Raw genomic sequence first — 19,790 nt, 5'->3', positions numbered from 1 at the left:
AATGTCCTTCCCTCCTCCTCTCACGGTACAGTATACGTTTATACATCTCTCACCCCATCGCCAACACTACGTCCCACCACTCCGCCACCCCCAATACCCCCATCCCCTTCCCGCCTCCGTTCTTAATTTCCCGTGGGGAATGTGAGCGAGGGAAACAAGCGGCTTTGCCCGGGAGGGAACAGCGGAGGCTGAGTATAACCGCTTTTCCGAAGTGCTCTCTCTCTCTCTCTGACTGTTTCGCTCTCTCTATCTCTCCTCCTTTCTCCATTTCTCCCTTTCTCTCTCTATCTATCTCCCTGTTTCTCTTTCTCTTCTCTTTTCCCTCTAACTTTCTCTCTGCCCCTCTCCTTTCTGTGACCACTACTAGGTCGAGCTCTAATTGTCACTGAAGTAACTTATTGCGGCACAGTCGCCTGGTATTCGATCAACCCGATAGAATGACCGAAGCTAAGCATTCTTTAAGATCGTTCCGTGGAAGCCGTTCCATGAATACTGAATGCTAAATATCATTTACCAAGATCATGGCGATAGAGGGGTGAAGAAGGATTTAGGATTGAATTCATTCTGGTCTGTAAGATGGAGTGGATTTGAATAATTAATTTTGAAACTTGAAAAAATAAAAAAATCCCCTTTTAATATTTTTGAGAATTGTGTCACAAGTGTTTTCCATGAGTCTACAGCCTAACAGGTACATCCAAGCCGTTTTCCCGTGAAGCAGGACGAGATTTTCGATCTATTGGGGGAACGGTAAACCTCTCCTAGGCTCAAACTGCATGTTGTTGCCTCACCCCACTCGATAATACGAGCGATTTCGTGCGAGGTCTTGGAATTATTACATTGCTTTCCTCTTTCACTCCCTATTCGCACCCTCTTCTCTTTCCTCTCGTTACCTCTCCCCTCTTCACCCATCTGAGTGCGTGCGGAATCTCAAAATTGCCGTCCAACGTTACGTATACCGCGCCCTCGCTAAACCCTGCACACACAACACTGTGCCTCGTTCCTATCACTCCATTTCCTCTGTAAATCCCATTTCTCTTCCTTCCCTCCCCCGCCCTTCCTCTTGCTAGATAGACCAGGGTTTGTAGCCACCCTCCCCGAGAGCCGCTCGACGTCCGGAAGAGAGAATACTCGTCTGAAAACATGCATATTCCCTCTGTAGAGAAGACTGCTCCAACCCTCCTTCCCCGATCTCATAACCTAGTCTCGCGCCGAGGGCTCCTTGCCCCGCTCGTGGGTGCATTATGAATATAGAAACGTGCGTTATGAGCTCCGTACCAATTGTGGATGATCCTCTATAGGAATTGAGCTGGGTCTAGAGTAGAGAAATTTCGCAGATCATCCGAGAAGTGCTCTGGTGCAAAAGTTTAACGGGCGCAATAACGCCTTTGAGCTCCACCCCTCGCTCTATCCTCCGGCTCAACGTTTCCACTCATTTTCCTTTCCCCTTCCATTCCTTCATCACTCCCACTTTCCTTCTCTCTTTCCCCTTCGACTCCCCATTCTCCTTCTCCTCCTCTTTCTCCCTCCATCATTTCGCCCGCCCTACACGAGCCAAGACGACATGAATATGGCCGAGGTCGACGTGACCCGGTCGTTGTATCTGGCTGGGGGAATGTTTCCGTTAAAAATTTTAATCCGCGTAAATTCCGGTCCGTGTTCCCTTATTAGGTGCTTGATGAAGGAATTTTTATTCCGCTTTAAGCTTCCTCAGACTAATTTTCTATTCAGGAGCCGGGATGAAAAGGATGATGGTGGTGCTTTATATCCCCTTCTTTTGTATCGTTCCGCAGTGAATGGTATCTTCTTTCCCTGCCCATTTTATTCAGAGCTAAGAAGAAAAGGAGGAGTTCCTCTAGGGCTAGAAATTTGGGCGCCGTGTTTGTCGTATCTCTGACATAGATCCTCTCCGGGGTGTAGGGGTTTGCATAATTTATAAGTCATCTTCCTAGGTCTTATATAGGCGCAGGTTGATAATCCAGCCCGAATGTTTTACTCTTCGGCATTTTCCTCGGGTTTCCGCGATAATTTTTCATGTTTATTCCCCGAAGCGTAAATTTACGATGCACAATGAGAGAGAATTGAAAGTTATTCATAGAATTAAGCCGAATATTTTTGCGCCCTTTACTTTTTCCGTAAATACGTTTTATTCGCATAGGTTTAACAATCACCATTTCTCTAACCAAATTAAGCCAATAAATGCTTTCTCTCTTTTCCTGAAAATTGATATTGACATGCCTTCCTAAATGTTTCTGCAATCAGTATTCTGCTAGTCGTATTAGGCTACAAGGTCTTTAAAAATTACAATTTTTTAACTACCAGGCGATAGATGTTGGAAGCGTATTACTAGCATTATCAAATAACAACTTTTAATTTCCCCAATAAAACTCTTTCCCCCAATTCCCCAGTTTTCTTGTTATAATAAAAGTTCCACTGACATTCTAAATACCTTGCCTCTTAGTGTTTATGCCAATGATTTGAAAAACCTAGATCTATCTTATAAACTTGTTGCGAGATTAATAATATTTGTCTGAAGTATTGATATTTACAATAGCAATAGCAATTCTGCACTTTAAATGCACAATAACTGTGATATAAAATCATTGCGAAAACTTATTTTTACTTCATATATGCCTTTGTGTGTAAGTTTTATTTTATATTCGAGGTTCTCTAAAATATGCGCGGCTCATTATGAAAAATACGAGAATTTTTTTCTCCATAATAATTATATTATTGTGTCTTCTGAATGAGAATTAGTACTTTTAGTATTTCCTTCCTAACCCTGTCTGTTGTTCAAAATTAAACATAGGTATCTGTCTCTTTGCAGAGGGAATCATTTCGTACGCGGCGCCCCGTGGAGACGCCAGAAGTCCAGAGGCTGGTCTTGAGGACTTGAGCTACGATGGCGTGGTTGACAAGGCGATGATGACCGGAGGACTGGGGCAGTTGACCGACGGCCTATTCGGCGCCGACCACTTCACGCCGGATCTCAAGGGCCAAGGGGCTCAAGGTGAGTTGAATTCACATTACCTTTCCTCAAAGCGCTACTTATTCAGCAGTTCAATTATATAGCTAAGTGATAAGTCACTCTTGCTGAGAATAGTTCTTGCCTCCTAATTGCGAATTTAATAATATCACGGGCTACGATATTTTAAAATATATTTTGCGCTCCCACACACCAAAACAAACACTTAATATAGTCTCACATTTCAAATGCAAAATGGGTTATACTGTTACTACAATCTGAAAAGAAATTTCTTCCGAACACTGAAAAAGTTTAAACGTACACACTCTCGTGATTCCTACGAAATAACTTCAAATAATGAGTGCAGATTGTTGTTAACTGCTGATGTTCCCTAGCTTATCAATCAACCTTTAGTCTAACTGTTGATTTTTGGGCGAAACATAGTCATACTTAGGGCGTAAACCTTTGTTTGGGCTGTATTATATCTCACAGCGTCGTCGTTATGACGGACAGAGAATGTTGTAGTCTTCATTGATCTAAGAGATGAGAAAGACGAAAGGAGAAAGAAATATTTTAAATGAAATTCTCAAAATATCGTTCTGCATACTTTCTGATGTCATGAATATCCTATTCAAAGCCAGTATTATGAATACTTTTTTGAAAGTATTAATAACGAAGCTTATTAAAGGCCGCTTTCTACGGAACACCGTTTCAGCATCTTAAGAAAATAAATATTTTGTACAATCGTTTCATCTGCTAAGAAAAAGAAAAAAAATACGGAAATTTAAGGGAGTCTATCTAATTAGCAATGGAGTCACTTTTTTTCGACTCACTCGACTTGATTCTCCGTACCACCGCGACTCACGAAGTCCAAACACTCTTTTCCTCCTGTCCAATTCCACGGTACGGTCGGCATTCTTCTAACGGAGGGAGGAGGGCATCCATCTTGTGAGACTGCCTACTCACTTAGGAAAATTGGACATTTCGCGAGAGGCGCAGGACGCCGACACCGAGTGAGATGAGCGGGTGTTTTTTAAGTCTTCGACGGTCGCCCGCGTTCACGCATACGCACGAAGCAGCTCACTACGAGAAAAACCTTTACAATAGTATTTCCTAAAAACTGCGTATCTCGTTTTAAGCCGTGTTGCCATTATAAAAATCGTAATGCGTAATATTCATGGGTAAGATAAATTACTGCCTAGTGCTTTCATCTTCTCTCTTCCCTATTACACTATTGGTGTTAAATGCCCACACACATGTACATTTAAATATCATTGAAATTTACTCCATTAACAGCATTCTTTATAAATATTCGATACATATGATCGAATAGGCAAGCGCTATTGTTACATTCTACATCTGAAATATGACATCAGGACTTAAAGCTTTGCGAGCACTCGTGCGGATTCTCAAATCGTGCATATACATTCCAGAATTTAGTTTTTAGCTTCACTTTTGTTGACTTGAAAATCTACGGTATAATTTCCATAGACAACATTTTGATTCCATTTTCGGTCATTGAATAAACTTAACTCCAATTTAACTGCGGAATATGTAATGCGTTGGAGGTAGCGACTAATGTACGTTAAAAGATTGATTTTCAAATACCCACTCGCCCATTTGGCATCATTTTTATGTAGAAGTATCCGCGTCATCAAATTAAAACTGTTAAGTGTGTGAAGAAATATTTTGAAATATAATTTAAAAGTAAATCTTATATGGCAATTGTGGAAAAATTTTACATTTCGGATTCATTCTCGTAATAAAGCTGATAAAATAAAAAAATAAATAAAAATGGGTTTTTGCCCAGCCTATGGATTGAGGCTTTTTTAGGATCAGGATGGATGCTTTTAAGGTAATTACTATTTATAACCTTATCTTGTCGACTTAATATTTTCATGGTGCGCTTCACTATCTTTCCTATTGGGCATGTTTGTTGACATTACAATTGTCCACTCCGCCTTGTTTCTCCTCGTCTAATTTCCGTTTTCTTCATCTCCAGGAAACCGCTGGGTCGGTTGGCTGAACGAGTCACGTCCGGGGCAGCCGCTTGAGGTCACATTCGAGTTCGACGTGACGCGAGAGTTCTCCACGTTGCATCTGCACGCCAACAACATGTACACCAGAGGCGTTCAGGTAAGGGCCGCGGCGTAGCCGTAGGACGGCATCGCCAGTGTCATCTCAGGAAAACGCGTTCTTCGACGAATGTCTGATTCGTGACTCATTCCTCCTGAATCGTCGCTCTCAGCCCAAATGTTTCCTCCCACCGTATTGACCTCAGAAATTCCACTCTGGCTTAATTTTAGATAGTAGTTGTCCACTCCATGTAATCATTTATGAGATCGGCAAACTTCATTCCTTTATGCATCATTTTATTACACTGGAGATCATCATATAGACCTCGTGTGAACCTTTCAAAACGATTTTATTAGTATGCAACATGATATTTGGATGCTTTTGCGATTAAAAAAATTCTTATACCTTTACCGAAAATGTATAATTCTGATTTAGCGGCGTAAATGTTTATGTTCATTGTATCATTTGAGTATCGGATAATTTAATTATGCCGGAAGACATTTATTTGTTAAGACCTGAATTAGCCAAAGCAGAATAGTCTCACTCCGTTGAATTAATTTAATAAATTCGTCAGTTTGCTTTCAAGATTATATTTGCGCATGATTGCATTTTACTCCCATGTAATCGGCCAATTTCTGGTACAATTTCGTAAGCGTTTAAAGCCTACTGACATGAAATGAGCATGAAAATATTTTCAATTTCAGTTTCCTGCTCTTTCGAAGGCTCCATTATATTTCAGCTAAATAAATGTTATTTCCTCATTATATTGGTGTTCTAAATTTTTGTTGAGGGCTCTGGAAAGGAACCGCTGGCATTGCGAGGGAATACTGTATCGCAAGATTAATATACACCCTTTATGTCGTATTAAATAATAACCTCTAACTGTGGTAAACATGGTAGGAATGTTTTAAAATAATTCATTTATAAAAACATTGAATTTGAACGCTCATTGTCAGGTAACTTGCAGTATTTTTCCCCGTTGGTTCTATTCTACTTCAATATATGTAACAGCGTTTTCGATGCATTATTTTTTTGATATGCGACTAGAAGTAAATAGTTTGCCTTATCAATATCACCTTCCCTCATTCTTTAAAGTTAGATAAGTATTTTCACACGAGGACGTAAATTTTTATAAATATACTTAAGGGCATACTTCATCACCGTGTGAACATGCTTTGATGGTCATTACGTGTTACGGTAGGTGCTGGACGTTTAAATTACGGCTTGAAATGGTGTCAATAATTCTCATTTAATACTTAATGCGACAGGAAAAGAGGAGAGGAGTACTTAACTAGAAATGGTTAGTGCGGTTGGCCGTTTTTTCGAATTAGTGCATGCCACGCATTTTTGTATCCAATGTCCTTTTTTAAATTGATTTTCGCCTCAATTTGTATCAATTTTCTAAAGTCTAAATTTGATAAACATCCTCTACCCAATCACCAATGGTGTTTTCAAATTAAATTTCATCACCCAAATCTGTTACTTCAGCTGCAGTAGGTTTAATTGTTTATCTCAGTTAAATTGCTCTTACAAGTTCCTCTTAGCGCATTTTCATTGATCTGCCACTTACGCCCATGTATTTCTTTCAGCAAGCTTGCCAGTGAATTTTGTTGATCCCTTTATTACTCTTACCTCCAGCCGATCCCTTCAGTGTAGTAAAGTTCTGGCCTTGTTGTATTCCAAAGGTTATTGACCTTGCATGTTAGATTAGAAAACTTTATTTAACAATGACTTGTGAGTAATATTTTTAATGACGGAACGTATTTGTCATTCACGCTTCATTAAGTGTAATATTAAATTCTCAGAAGATACGATGTTTTCTTTGCCGCAGGAATGGTGAAAATTGCTCACACTCTACTTTCAGCAAAACCTCAAATCAGGTAACGTTGTAAATGTTCGACTGTTTCCCATTGAAAGCCTTCGGTGAATGAATGACGTGGAAGACCACCTTGCCAGTGATTAAATTGTGAATAATGACATGTAGGATTCTCCCGATGGAGGAAACTTATGATGATTGAGTACATTGGACAGATAAATCGCTAAAATTCGCAGTCAAATTGAATTTTTTTGGCTGAAGTTACATACAAGGTGTTAAAGGAGGAATCAGTCTACTTTTTTAAGCACTTGTTTTACTATTTTAAGCAATTATTTTAAGCACTTATTAGGACTATTTTAAGCATTTTTCGTCCTATAAACATGGGGTCACAACACCTCAGTTACTGAGCCTTGGTCACGCAAACATTTTGTTGGATGCACTTAGCACTTATCGTGAAAATCCTGAATAAAATGCAGTGATGGAAGGGATCTGAAAGTTTTGCTGACTGTGCTTAAAATATTTTTCGTTCATTTTATACTATCCAAAAAATAAACTTGAGTGATGTCATGGCCGTTATGCAGCATTCCTCGGATGGAGAGAGAGTTGTAATCATTCCATAATACAGATTATTATTTTTTGCTATGTCTCATTTCTTACCTTCTACGTAGCACCATCCTATTTCCACCTCCAATTCTTCCGTCGACAGGTACAAGGAGCATTTTTCTCACGATTTCTCCCCGAATTGCAAACCCAGAAATCCTCTTACAGACTTCTTACCGAGTCTAACGCCGTGTACATTTTTTTCTAATCCACCGCATGGAGCGCTCAAAGTATTCCTCGGATATGAAAGAATTTCCATCTCCTTGCGGCTCTTGGACCCCCTGGCTGCCGCGCACTCCCACTTAAAACCTGGAATCCTTCGTTTGCCGCCCTTGAGGCCGCAAGCTCCTCTAACCTCACTCCCTTTTGATCTCTCGGCTGCATGTTTTCGGGTTTTTCCAACTTCTCTCGGGGAGCTCTCCTCCTCGGCCGAACCGCAAGAAAAGCGGGCGGAAAGAGCTTTCCTTCCCGCATGGCATTCGAGGACTCTTCCGAAGAAGATTGCGGCGAAGCAGAACGCGCAAAGGGAAAGCGGAACGAGAGAGGCGGAGGGAAGTGGGTGGACCCGATGGGTCGTGGGAGAAAAGTAGGGAAGAGCTTGAGTTTGACAAGGGGAGGGAGAATTTTTGGTTTTAATGCACATATAAGTAAGCACGTTTACAAGCTTGGAATTCGAGTTGATTCTTCATTGGAATATTATTTGATGAGTCCACTCGGTCCACCTTCGCTTTACTTCTTGTTCGGATTTTTGTTGAATCTTTCAGTGCTCACCTTTAACTCAGGGTCAAGGTGATTTCATCGTCTTCTTTCTAAAGAAGATGAGATCACACGATGGTCTAAAAAAATGAGATCTCAGTCTCATTTTGTGGATTTTATTTGTCACTTTCAACTGCTGAAATCAAATGAAGGAGGATTTGAGAGGTCAATGGTAAAATATGGGTTTCATTCAATTAAAGAAAAACTGTATTTTTATCTTTCAGGCTTGTATTTATATCATATAGTACGTGAGCACGTAATGAGGCTAATTTTTATATATTTTAATATGTCCCACTGCATGGTGTATAGTATTTCCGTATATTTTTTCATATATTCCTTTTAGTCAAATAATCAGAATGGAATTCAGAAAACTTTCTGATGACACAAAAGAAAACGCATGTACATAGTTTTTCCAACATTTTTCGAAATAAAATGGTAAAGGACTCACCAGAAACTTAGCGTTATCTAGTCGCTTTATGTAATTGAATTAAACAGCTGTGGTTGACGCACGTATGACATTATTTTATACCACTTGCCAAGTCATTATGAAGATTTTTTTTGCCTAAGAACTTATTGGCAGCCGTTAGATTAAAATGTTCTTAGAAAAAAAAACTTCACCTAGTTTCACTCTCTTGAATTTCATTTCAAACGAATTGAACAATATTCGCACATTTCGTGGATTAAATATGATGTCTTAATAAATGTCATTTCTCTTCTGACTGATAGTGAATGAGTTTTTAACGGTCAAAAATGTGCCAATGTTGATGGAATAACTTTTTTTATTTTAAGCTAACGTTATATATTAAGTGTTAAGAACAACAGTGGGGTACTTTTCCCACCTCTTAAATAATTACATAGAAATTAATTTCATTTCTCTAGTGCTTTTTTAACTTTTATAAAATTATCCTCAACTCTTAATTAGCTACCGTGCAGTAAGTAGTCTCTCCGATAATTAAGGCATAAAAAGTGAGGACATTTGCTGACTCGCTCTTGAAGCGACCTTTTAAAGTGCTCGAGGCGCAAAGATCATCTTTTCTGAGCCTATTATTTTTTCTTTTTTTGCGATGCGACGATCCCTTTTTTTCAGGTCAACCTGGGCTAGCTAATAGTATTTTCACACTTTCCATCTAAAAAGCTATTACAGCGAGGTCCCAACAGAATAAAAGTATCGAATCGAAGAATCAGCTCTGTAGTCACATCATGAAGAGAAGAGTATTGAGGGAACGGGTTGGTAGGGTAGCTAGAGCGATGACTTCTCGCCCAGTGGTTCCGAGTTCAAATCCCGTCAGTGAAAAGAATTCTCAGAGATTGCTCAATCCTAGCTAAAGGTTTGAACTTCAATTAAATAGCACTCCGTCCTTCGTATAGGAAGTTAAGATGTATCACCCTTGGTGCCTATCGTGAAGGGTAGGCTAATGCCTGCGCCAGGTCTCTCTGTACCGTTCCTTAAGGCCGTTTTACACGGGGCACGGAATTGCGCAGGTTGGAGCTGCATTAATTTCTAAAATGGCGTGGAATTGCGCGAATGCATGAACGATATTAGAACAGGGGCTATTCTGCCGTCTCGCATCCACGCATTCTCGCATGTGTTCTAGCAATTCACCGCTTTACACGACGCAATTTTGATTGCGCCTTCGCACGTACGTCAGATTGCGCAATTCCGTGTACCGTGTAAAACGGCCTTTGCAGTTCCCTCATGGGGTAAATAGCCTCAATTTTAGGTCGCTTCTTCTAAATGCAATAACATATTATACCATAAGATTATAATGCTTCTCTCGCTATCTCCCGAGTGGCCATAGATTATGGCGTATCCCTTTTTTTGGGTTTTGCACACTATTTTCTGAGGCGCACTTATACCAGTGTATGAACTGTGAATCCGCTTTTCCACAGCAGTACAATCTGGTATTTGTAACTACACGGGGTAAACTTTTGCCATTTTCATTTTGAAACTCCAATTGAATGAAAATCATGATATCTAGCAACTATTTTATTCATTTTTTATTCTCCAAAGAACCCAACATTGAACCCAATCACAGGTTATAAATAGAACTAAATGAATAAAATTATAGTTTTAATCTAGTTATCTGTTATTTAAGTATGCTTTTCTCAATCTCGCATTAAAAACAAATAAACTTCTCATCGATTGTGTTTCTTTGATCGTAAACTCTTCCCCCATCAGTAATATAAAAATTTAATCAACCTCACACTTTCATGTTTCTATTCTCGCGTGTTAAAATTCCTTTATATTATATACACTCGCCCCTCATGTATCTCCCTTTCAGGTACGACGTGTCACAGGGAGGATACTAGCCCCCTACCCTACCGGTGTCACGCGCGAGTGGCATAATGTTGGGTGGGCTGTACCCTCACGTATACAAACCAGCATTTGAGTTGAATCACTGAGAAAGTGATTTATCTTTCGGCCAGGTGGTTGTCATGGCAAATGAAGTTAGCAAGTAGCGTGCACAACTGATGCCAAGTAGAGTGAGTTCATCAACAGCACTGTAATATGTTCTCCTTATTTTCCCCATCTCTTTCATAAGGTTGCTAACCATTACACTACTCTCACGAGTCTTCCCTCTCTCTCTCTCACTCTCTTTCTTTCCTCACGTGCCCCTTGGTGAAATTGATGGCACCCAACTTAGGCCTCGCTTTCTCCTTTTCTTTTGCGGCTTTCTTCCGCGGACCCCGCTCCCCTTTCTCGCTAATATCCCTCGCCTCTTTCCTCGTCCCCGCCCCCCGCATTCATTCCCCCCCCCCCCTCTCCTGCCATTAGCGACCTCCAACCCTCCCTCCAAATATCCCTCCCTTCCTCCCATAAGTCCGTCCCTCGTCCCCCCTTATATCTCTCCGCTATTAGATTTTTTTCCTGTCTCTCCCTCCCCCGTTTTTTCTTCCTCTCCTCCTTCTCTCATAAAGTTGCACAGTCCTACGGGATCGTAAAGTTGGGTTAACGATCCACCGCAGTGCACCAGGCGTACGCGCAAAGCAAAGTAAATCTCCCACCCCACTTCCCCGAACCCGTCCCCCTCCAACCTTCGCACCCTTTCCCTCCTCCCTCCTTTCACTTGGTCTCCGAAGTCCTGCTCTCTCTCTCCTCTGGCTCCGATTTTTCTCACCAAAACTCCACATCAGAAACACCAAACCTTTTCGTCGCCGCCGAAGGGTTCTCCCGAACTAATTTGCTCAGTATATACAGATCAGTCCATGGAAATCATCTACTTCACCTCCACTTATGTTTCTTCAGAAATTCTCCTCGTTGCGAATCGAACTGAGCCCAGTGCTCACATACTTGTACGCATTGCGAGAAATATATATTAAATAATCGTGAGTCATTAAAGAATGAATAATGAATGTTTAAACGTATACCGGAATAATTATATTATTTTAATGAAGATTTTTGAGTGGGTACAAAGATGTAGAATATAAAGGTAGCGTAGATCATGAAATTATCGCAGAATTGAAGGTCGAATTTATTTGTGTAGCCCCGTAATAATACTAGGCCGGGAATTGATATTGCAAATCTTAATATCAAGAAAATGATTTTCCCAGCTTTTATTCATTGCATATATATTTTTTGAGAGTTCCTTTGCGTTCGGGTGTAATAAGGAGACAAAACTTTTACCAGTAAACCTTAAACGTATTGAGCGTCTCAGAAGAGCGTGAACCTGGAAACGCTAGCACCGAGTGTGGAGAAACTGTTGTCTACTTGATGTATGTACCTAAAGGCAGAGAAACCCCAGAAACCTCCTCTTTGAGCGTTCTCTAGCTTTCTTAATTGATTCACTGACCTTAACACGACCCGTATTGATAAAATAATAATAATTGAATAAATGCATAGTCTGCACAGCCTAATGTTTGTTTTTCAAGCCCACGTTCTCGTAGATATACTCAGCAACTCAGTTCAGTGTGGTTCAGTTTACCAAATTTTAAGGGAGGCACAGGCTAAGCGAGTATTTATCCTCTTGAAAGCAAATTTATAGGTTCATTTTTCGACGCTACCTAATTTTCGGGTGTTTGGCTGTAGGTGAGTTATTCCAAATGCGACTACCACAGATGTAAGGGATTGTCGTTATTTCATAGCTATTCCGATGTTGTCGATATTCTATCGAATAATCGAAACTATTCTAAATCACCACCAAAAGAGTCATATTTTGCATCGTCATGGCTTTAATACTTGGCATATGAGGGAGCAAGGAGCAAAATGTTTTCCATAGAGCCACTATAAGTGACAGAACTCCTGATCTTTAATGCTTGAGGTGCATCAAGTTGCATTTTATCGTTTAAAGAAAATAGTATTTAATATATAAGTAGTTGAATCTTTTTCCCTAATTCTACGTCATAAAATTCACAGTATTCAGACCCTTTTTTATAATTCTACTAGCTGACCCGGCGAACTTCGTACCGCCTAACATTCAATGAGCATATAGTTTAGTTGCACCATTTATAAATAAAGAGCGGCTGTATCGTTTTAATCATATGTGATTTATTATAAATTAAATGAGAGATAAAAATAAAAAAATTATTGATGAAATAAAAATTATACGCATTCAGTTGTTGGCTGTTTGTGTTATTAACCGTAAAAAAATGGTTTTAGGTCTAAGTCCGTAGCGTAAACTTGGCTCGTTCACGGGGCAGGTTAACGCAACGCTAGGCCGACGCTTGACTGATGCTCAAAATAGTGTAAGAAAAGTCCCTATGAAGCACTATTCGTATCAAATGACTTTAGGCGCGCCAGCTACAGTATCTCTGTTTGGAAAAAATGCACTGCGTAAACGTGCTGCATGCGGTGTGCCCTAAAAATTCGGGTTTCATGTCTTGCGTCAAGCGCCTTCTGATAAACAACAGTTTTTGTTTTGTTATCAGGCGCAAGATAAAGCAAATGAAGCTAAATAAAAATAGCGAAGCGAAGCAGGGACGCAGCGAGGGGGGTTTTTGGGGATTAAAACCCCACCAAAAGCTCAGAGAATCTTTTTATAAAACATTTGGTTATTAATATTAGGGGGACGGATGAGTCACAAAATATTTAACTGTTCACACAGCCGCAAAACCTACCATTTTGAACCTTTTATCCTAAAAAATGTCTGGGGAGGGCCACCACACCTCTCGCTTACCTTGGCGAGTTTTCTATACCCTACAGACCCGCCAGTATTAGCTGCGCCTATCCTTAATTCCTAGCTGCGCCCTTGAAGCGAAGGAAGAAATACAGCGGATGGTTTACCAACTCGTAAGCATACCACATATTATTTATCATGAGAAAATCATGGGTTTTCACTGACACATGAGAACAAACATCACAAACCCGGCGAACTTCGTATCGCCTAACAATCAATGAACTTACAGTTTACTTACACCATTTATAAATCAAGAGCGGCTGTATCGTTTTTAATCATTTTTAATTTATTATAATGAAATAAGGATACAAATTCAATAAAACTACGTAAATGAGTGCCAAAATTGCTTGTCAGAAAGACATTTTCTTTATTGAATCTACATAGGTTGGATCGGAGCACGTTTACGCGGATTTTTTTCAACAAATTTTCTTACGTTTTAGCTTAAGAAATTTTGGGCATTGTGGTTTAATAAAGTAGTTCATGAAATAAAAATTATACGAATTCAGTGGTTGGCTATTTGCGTTATTAGCTGTAAAAAAATTTTTTTAGGTCCAAGTCCGTTGCATACACTTGGCCCATTCAGGGGGGAGGTTGACACAACCCCAGACCGACGCTTGACTGATGCTCAAAATCGTGCAAGAAAAGCCCATATGAGGCAGCATTTGCGTTAAATGACTTAAGGCGCGCCAGTTTTAGTATCTCTGTTTGGTAAAAATGCACTGCGTAAACGTACTGCATGCGTAAACGCACCACGGTGAGCCCTACACATTCGGGTTTAATGTCTTGTGTCAAGCACCTTCTGATAAACAACAGTTTTTGTTTTGTTATCAGGCGCAAGATGAAGCAGATGAAGCAGATGAAGCTAAATAAATATAGCGAAGCAAAGCAGTGACGCAGCGAGGGGAGGTTTTGGGGAATAACCCCCCCCCCCCCCAAGAGCTTAGAGAATTTTTTTATGAAAGATTTTGTTATTAATATTAGGGGGACGGATGACTAACAAACAAAACATATTTAACTATTCACACAGCCGCAAAACCCACTATTTTGAACTGTTTATCTATTTTGTAAAATGTCTGAGGGAAGTGCCCCCACACTTCCCGCTTACCTTAGCGAGTTTTCTATACCCTACAGACCCGTGGTATTAGCTGCGCCCAAAACCCCCTATCCTAGCTACGCAATTGAAGCGAAGGAAGAAATACAGAGGATGGTTTATCGACTCGTGAACATAGCACGTTAAATTGACCATGAGAAAATCATGGGTTTTCATTGGCACATGAGCACAAACAACACAAAAACTGAAAGACTGACCATGCGATTTTTTTAATCGTTATCACGAATGCAACACGAATTGGAAATTGAATAAGTTAAAGCTCAAAAGGGCATATGAGTTGAGATGATGGAATCTACGGAATGAGGACTTCCTCACCTTTGAATTTTCCTTTGAGTGAAGAAGTGAAGAGCGTGAATCACATTCATTACCAATTATTTTAATCACCAAACACGTTCCGTTGGATAGTTATGGTTGGTTTAGGCTTCGAAAGATCATGAACACAGAAACTACATTTTTCTGTAAATCGTGCATTGGTAAGCCAGGTATGTCCAAGGACTTAATATATTCAGATAGATAGTTGGTGATTTCTTCTTCGTTTGTTACACATTTAAAAGATTCGAATTCATGCAGAGTACGAACTATTTGAATTTACCTCGTTTTAGTCATCCGCATCTTAGTTCTTGCTCGCTAAATCAACCATCTTTGATTCTCTTGGAGATCAATCATATTCTGGAACTCTTTGTTGATGAGCTCACTGAAACTAATTTGAAATCATTCCAAGGAAATGAGTTAAAACTACTCAATTCCTCGACAGGAACACGGACATTACCGTTTGTCAACAATTGCTTGGAGATTTGTTTACAAACACGGTAGTGAAGTGTCAACTCGAGCTGGGCCACGGCTGGGCTTAGCTCGAATTAAATTTTTTAAATGTAATTTCAATTTAATTAATATTTTAAATATATTTAGTAATTAAAATGTTATATTATTACTAAATTCAGTTATTAAAGTGGTAAAAACAAAACAAATTATTTAATTTGTAGTTTTGACCGACTTATCAATTGTTGTGTTACTATAACTCCTAAAAGCATGTCCATAGGAAAGAGATGAATTTTTTTTGTGAAATTATCCTTTTTTTAATAGCCTATATGTTAACCCCACCTGAGACGAATCCAAAGAACCAAATCTCATTGAAATCGGTGCAGCCGTTCTCGAGTTATAAGTGTTCTAACTAACACGATTTTCGACTTTCTTTTATATATATAGATAGATTTCTTGCGAAGAAACTCAAGCTGGAAATCCTCGATAGCCTAAATATCAAGTAATGAGAATGATGAAATGCTGAAAATCCTTTGAAAAGCACATAAAGCTTATCTCATCATCGAATATATGTTGGATAGTTCTTCTTTGTCATTATATTGAGGACCCATATAAGAAACAGCCCATTTAAACCATAAATATATTTGAGAGTCGAATCCTTCCAGCTCTTAGCCATCTCTTTCTCATATTTATATTTATTTTTATCGCTCCTCTCTTCATTTAAATCACCCACCCCACGATTTTCTCCTGTTTATTTCCTCTCACATCCCCTCTTACTCCATCTTCTGTAGCTTCTTATTTCTCCTCCATCGCGATTTTTTCAATCTCTTTATTTCCCTCGCGTGACTCGGTCCCTTTCAATTATTTCCAGGAGTCTATGAAAAACCCGGAGCGAGCTTGGCGGAACCTTCTCTGCGAGACAAAAGGCTGTCGCCTCCCTCCCTCCACCCCTCCTCCGCAAGTCTTCCGGCGCTTTGGACTCCCCTTTGTCCCTCTGAACTCCTCTTCGATCTTTTCATTTCGTGCGCCGCGCTTGGTTCCCGCGCGTTTATTCATTGGGAATCACTTCCATTAAAAATCGACTGCTCCAACGGGTAATGACCAGATTTCTGATGGGAGTCGGTCGAAGAAGGATTTACGAAGGCATTTAAAAATAAATATAATGCCCTTATCTCCTTTTTAAGCTTAGGCGCCCTTGATATTTTAATTTTTTAAATATTTGCTGTTATTTTTCTTTGGTTAATCGTGAAGTAAGATTGCCCAATACATTTTTCTTTCACAAATTGTTCGTGAAAAAGGAAAATATGGCGAAAGCAGCAACAAATGGTATGAGGAAGTATCGATTCACCATTAGGGTTTTAGGGCTAATTAAGGATGGCTAGAGGTCTTTCATTTTGACTTTTATGATAATTAAATATTGATAAATATTCATTAAGGTCCTCCTTTATGGAATATATCGTAGCTTGCCTATTTTTGACCAAGAAATATTCTAGAGAGGTGTAAGAACTCGCAGTGCGTTTATAGGTATTTGATTTTTAACTAATTACAAATATGTGTTGATTATCTGATGGAAACATTTTCTTCATATCATTTGCTTGATGGATAATAGATGAAATGAAAGATTTTTTTATTTAGCTGCCAGATACCACATTTATTAGCTACCAGGTTATTTGCCTGTTGAAATAAACGTCACTTGGAAATTAAGGCATTTTTTGAACCGCCTTATTTGCTCAACGTGCCCCCCATTCAGATAATAAAATCCACAAGAAACTTTTGAAACAGCGTTATAGTTTTTCCTTTTTCTTCATTCCAATTCCATTAGTGACACTCCCACGAGCTATGTCCACTCAAGGTGAAGGACCCTGTGCCTCGCAAGGGACACAAGCGATTTGCTGAAATGAATCAGGCAGGTCGAAAATGAATTTGATGGAAGCACTGAAATATCACGAGAAAAAGTAATCACTTTAGAAAACCAAATTTACTTATGCTATACACAGTCTCTGAAGACGCTGCAAAAATCAGTCTCGCCGTAGTGAAAGATTAAAGTTGATAGCAACGACGTTTTGTACTCATTCCCTTCCTTTTCCGATGAACTGCAAAGAAACCACTCCTTAAGAATCCCGTAACTTTCATATCTTTACAGTACCAATAAGTCATTGAATGGGACACTCGGAGGCTTATGATAGTGATTTATCATATATAAAGAGGATTTTCAGTCGTAATTTGTTGATATAATTCAAGTAAAATTTCTCCCTTCCCGGTTTTTTAAGGTACGGCATGTAAGCTTTAAGTTTGTCCACGTTCATAGTCTATTAAACAAAAACATATGGACTCCTGGGCTCAATCACGAATTGAGAGATATTATTGTATGGGCGTATTTATATTGAAGGAATTACTGTCATGTCGTGGAGGAAAATTTTATAGGAATAGTGTTTTTTAGTAGAATTACATAGTGCACAATTCCAACGATTATTTAAATTTTCTGTGAAAATTAGTGCAGACTGTGGCTATGGCAGAAGCCCAAATTATTTCCATTCCCTTTCAACAATATTATTAAATACCTCTAGCATGACATCACTCTTCCAAATACTCTTATTTTCAAAATTTGACCAACTTTTGTCATCGGTTTAACTCGATAATTTATAAAAATATCGGACAGAAATTGCAAAAGAGTAAAATGTAATGAATTTTCAACATTAAGTTTTAGTTCTTATTGGGACAATGATAAATTTCTCGCATGGTAAACCTTATGGACTATTCTGCCTCCATTTATGATCATTCTCCAATCCTCAGATACCTCTACTATTTCTGTAATAATATGTGAACAAGATCAGAGAGAGTAATCCTGTCAAGACCCTAATAGCCTTCAAAACGCTCAGTTAAAAAGCCACTACCGGTATCAAAAGATGACACACTACCATTAATTTCATTAAAATTAAATTTAAATTTTTATGAACAGAACCGTGCGAGTAAAAGAAGCCGAACCCATCAATGACCTCAGAGACGGTAAATTAGATTTGTTTATTAATTCTATCAAATGGTTTATTAAATAGTGATTAAATATTTTAGTACCTGAAATACAAATTTAATAAAATAGAACATAAATGCTCAAGTGATAACGAGTTGAACCATAACTCCATCTAATGTGCGGAAACCTGCTGAAATGGCTCCGAATAGCACCTCTTTTAATGATCACGCCTCTTGACGAAATAAAACATTTGCTAGACCTTAGTTCCACTGGTACGCTGTAAATAAGAGCAAGTATTTCCTCTTTAGAGACAAAAAAACTTCTCCTGACTCCACGGTAATGAAGCAAGCGTTTCCTTGTGAGGCCGGCCTTAGAAGAAAAACTGTTTTTGATTCCAAAGAAACGCAACTTCCAACATGATATTCGGAAGGAACTAATGGAATGCTTGAAAATAAAAAAAGATAAAATGGAAAAAAAGGAGGAACAAAGCAATAAAGCCCATTTGCTCTCCACTCCGATCCCTGGCCGCAATAGACCTCTGGCTCGCCTGGCGGCGCGCCGGCAGGCAGTGGCCAGTGCCACTCTCACGTCCAGCCGAATGAAAGCGGCCGAGGGAGAAAGAAAAAGACAGAAAAGAGGGGAATTAAAAGGCTTTCCTTCTAAAGGTCTTACGGAGTTACCGCGCCACTTTCCTAATGGCAGGTGTTTCCTTCAATCCAAAGAGGAACTCCAGTGGGGTGGGAGGTGGGATGAAAGGGGAGGAGACAAGAGTCTGGGGATGCAGGGAAGTGAGTAAACCGCTGTTGGAAGGAGTGGGAACCCCGGGAGTAGATAGCTCCCGGAGGCTGGAAATGCTAGGCAGCCCTGGGAATGGGTTCGGAAGGGAGCCTTAAGGCTGTACTTATAGATACGTCGATCCGAAAAGCAGTAATCCTCATATCCACGCACACACACTCTGGACGGAGACATCCACGGCGGAGAGTCCAGGGATCTCCCAAGCTGTTCGCTCCTCCTCAAGCCCCGTCTCGTTATATCTCTCTCTCCGCTTCCTTAATCTCTTTCCATCCCTAGCACACAGCGTCCACCGCAGAAAAAAATGCCATCGCCCTAGGGCCGGTTTCTTACTCCCCTTCCCTCCTTAGAATCCCTAAGGCTACAACTGCCGCGGGGCTAGGGAACAGCAGCAAGATCCACGTCCGTCGACGCGCATTTCGATCCACACCGAAAACCCATTTTGCGGCCCCGTCCTCCCCGCTCGCCCGTTGAAAGACAAGATCTCGTCGAGTGTCCCCGATCGGAGCGCTCGTGACATGGAAGCGAACGGGTGAGAGGAGACTCGGACTTCGGTTTTTACCAATGGGAAGTGATTCACGCATTGAATTCCGACAGACGGGATTCGTTTTGGGGAGGAAGGTAGTTGAGAAAATCTCTGAGATGCAGTAACAAGGATCTAAGGGGAAATGCTCGAGAGAATAAAAGAAATTAACCATTCAGGACGGAGTAAGAACCGCACCCTTCATTAAACAGCCCTTAGGAGATGGATTAGATGACATTTTTTATAAACCAAATCTTTATCAAAACTGAAAAAAATACTTTTACAGTTAAAGAATAATTTAAGAAGGTAGATT

General features: G+C 39.8%; 1 protein-coding gene across 3 annotated transcripts in view; it reads left to right on the top strand.

Annotated features, from left to right (window-relative positions):
* LOC124159516 (discoidin domain-containing receptor 2-like) overlaps positions 1-19,790 on the top strand; it is a 562,201-nt gene that overhangs the window by 488,160 nt on the left and 54,251 nt on the right. For all 3 annotated transcript variants that reach the window (XM_046535396.1, XM_046535380.1, XM_046535387.1), the window contains exons 6-7: positions 2,825-3,007; positions 4,965-5,098. In XM_046535396.1, coding sequence (XP_046391352.1) covers positions 2,825-3,007; positions 4,965-5,098 — 317 coding nt within the window. The remainder of the gene's footprint in view (positions 1-2,824; positions 3,008-4,964; positions 5,099-19,790) is intronic.

Source organism: Ischnura elegans, chromosome 1 (genome assembly GCF_921293095.1).
Source record: "Ischnura elegans chromosome 1, ioIscEleg1.1, whole genome shotgun sequence".
NCBI lineage: Eukaryota > Metazoa > Arthropoda > Insecta > Odonata > Coenagrionidae > Ischnura > Ischnura elegans.
The sequence above is the reverse complement of the archived record's forward strand: the minus strand, read 5'-3'. Positions and strand labels throughout refer to the sequence as shown.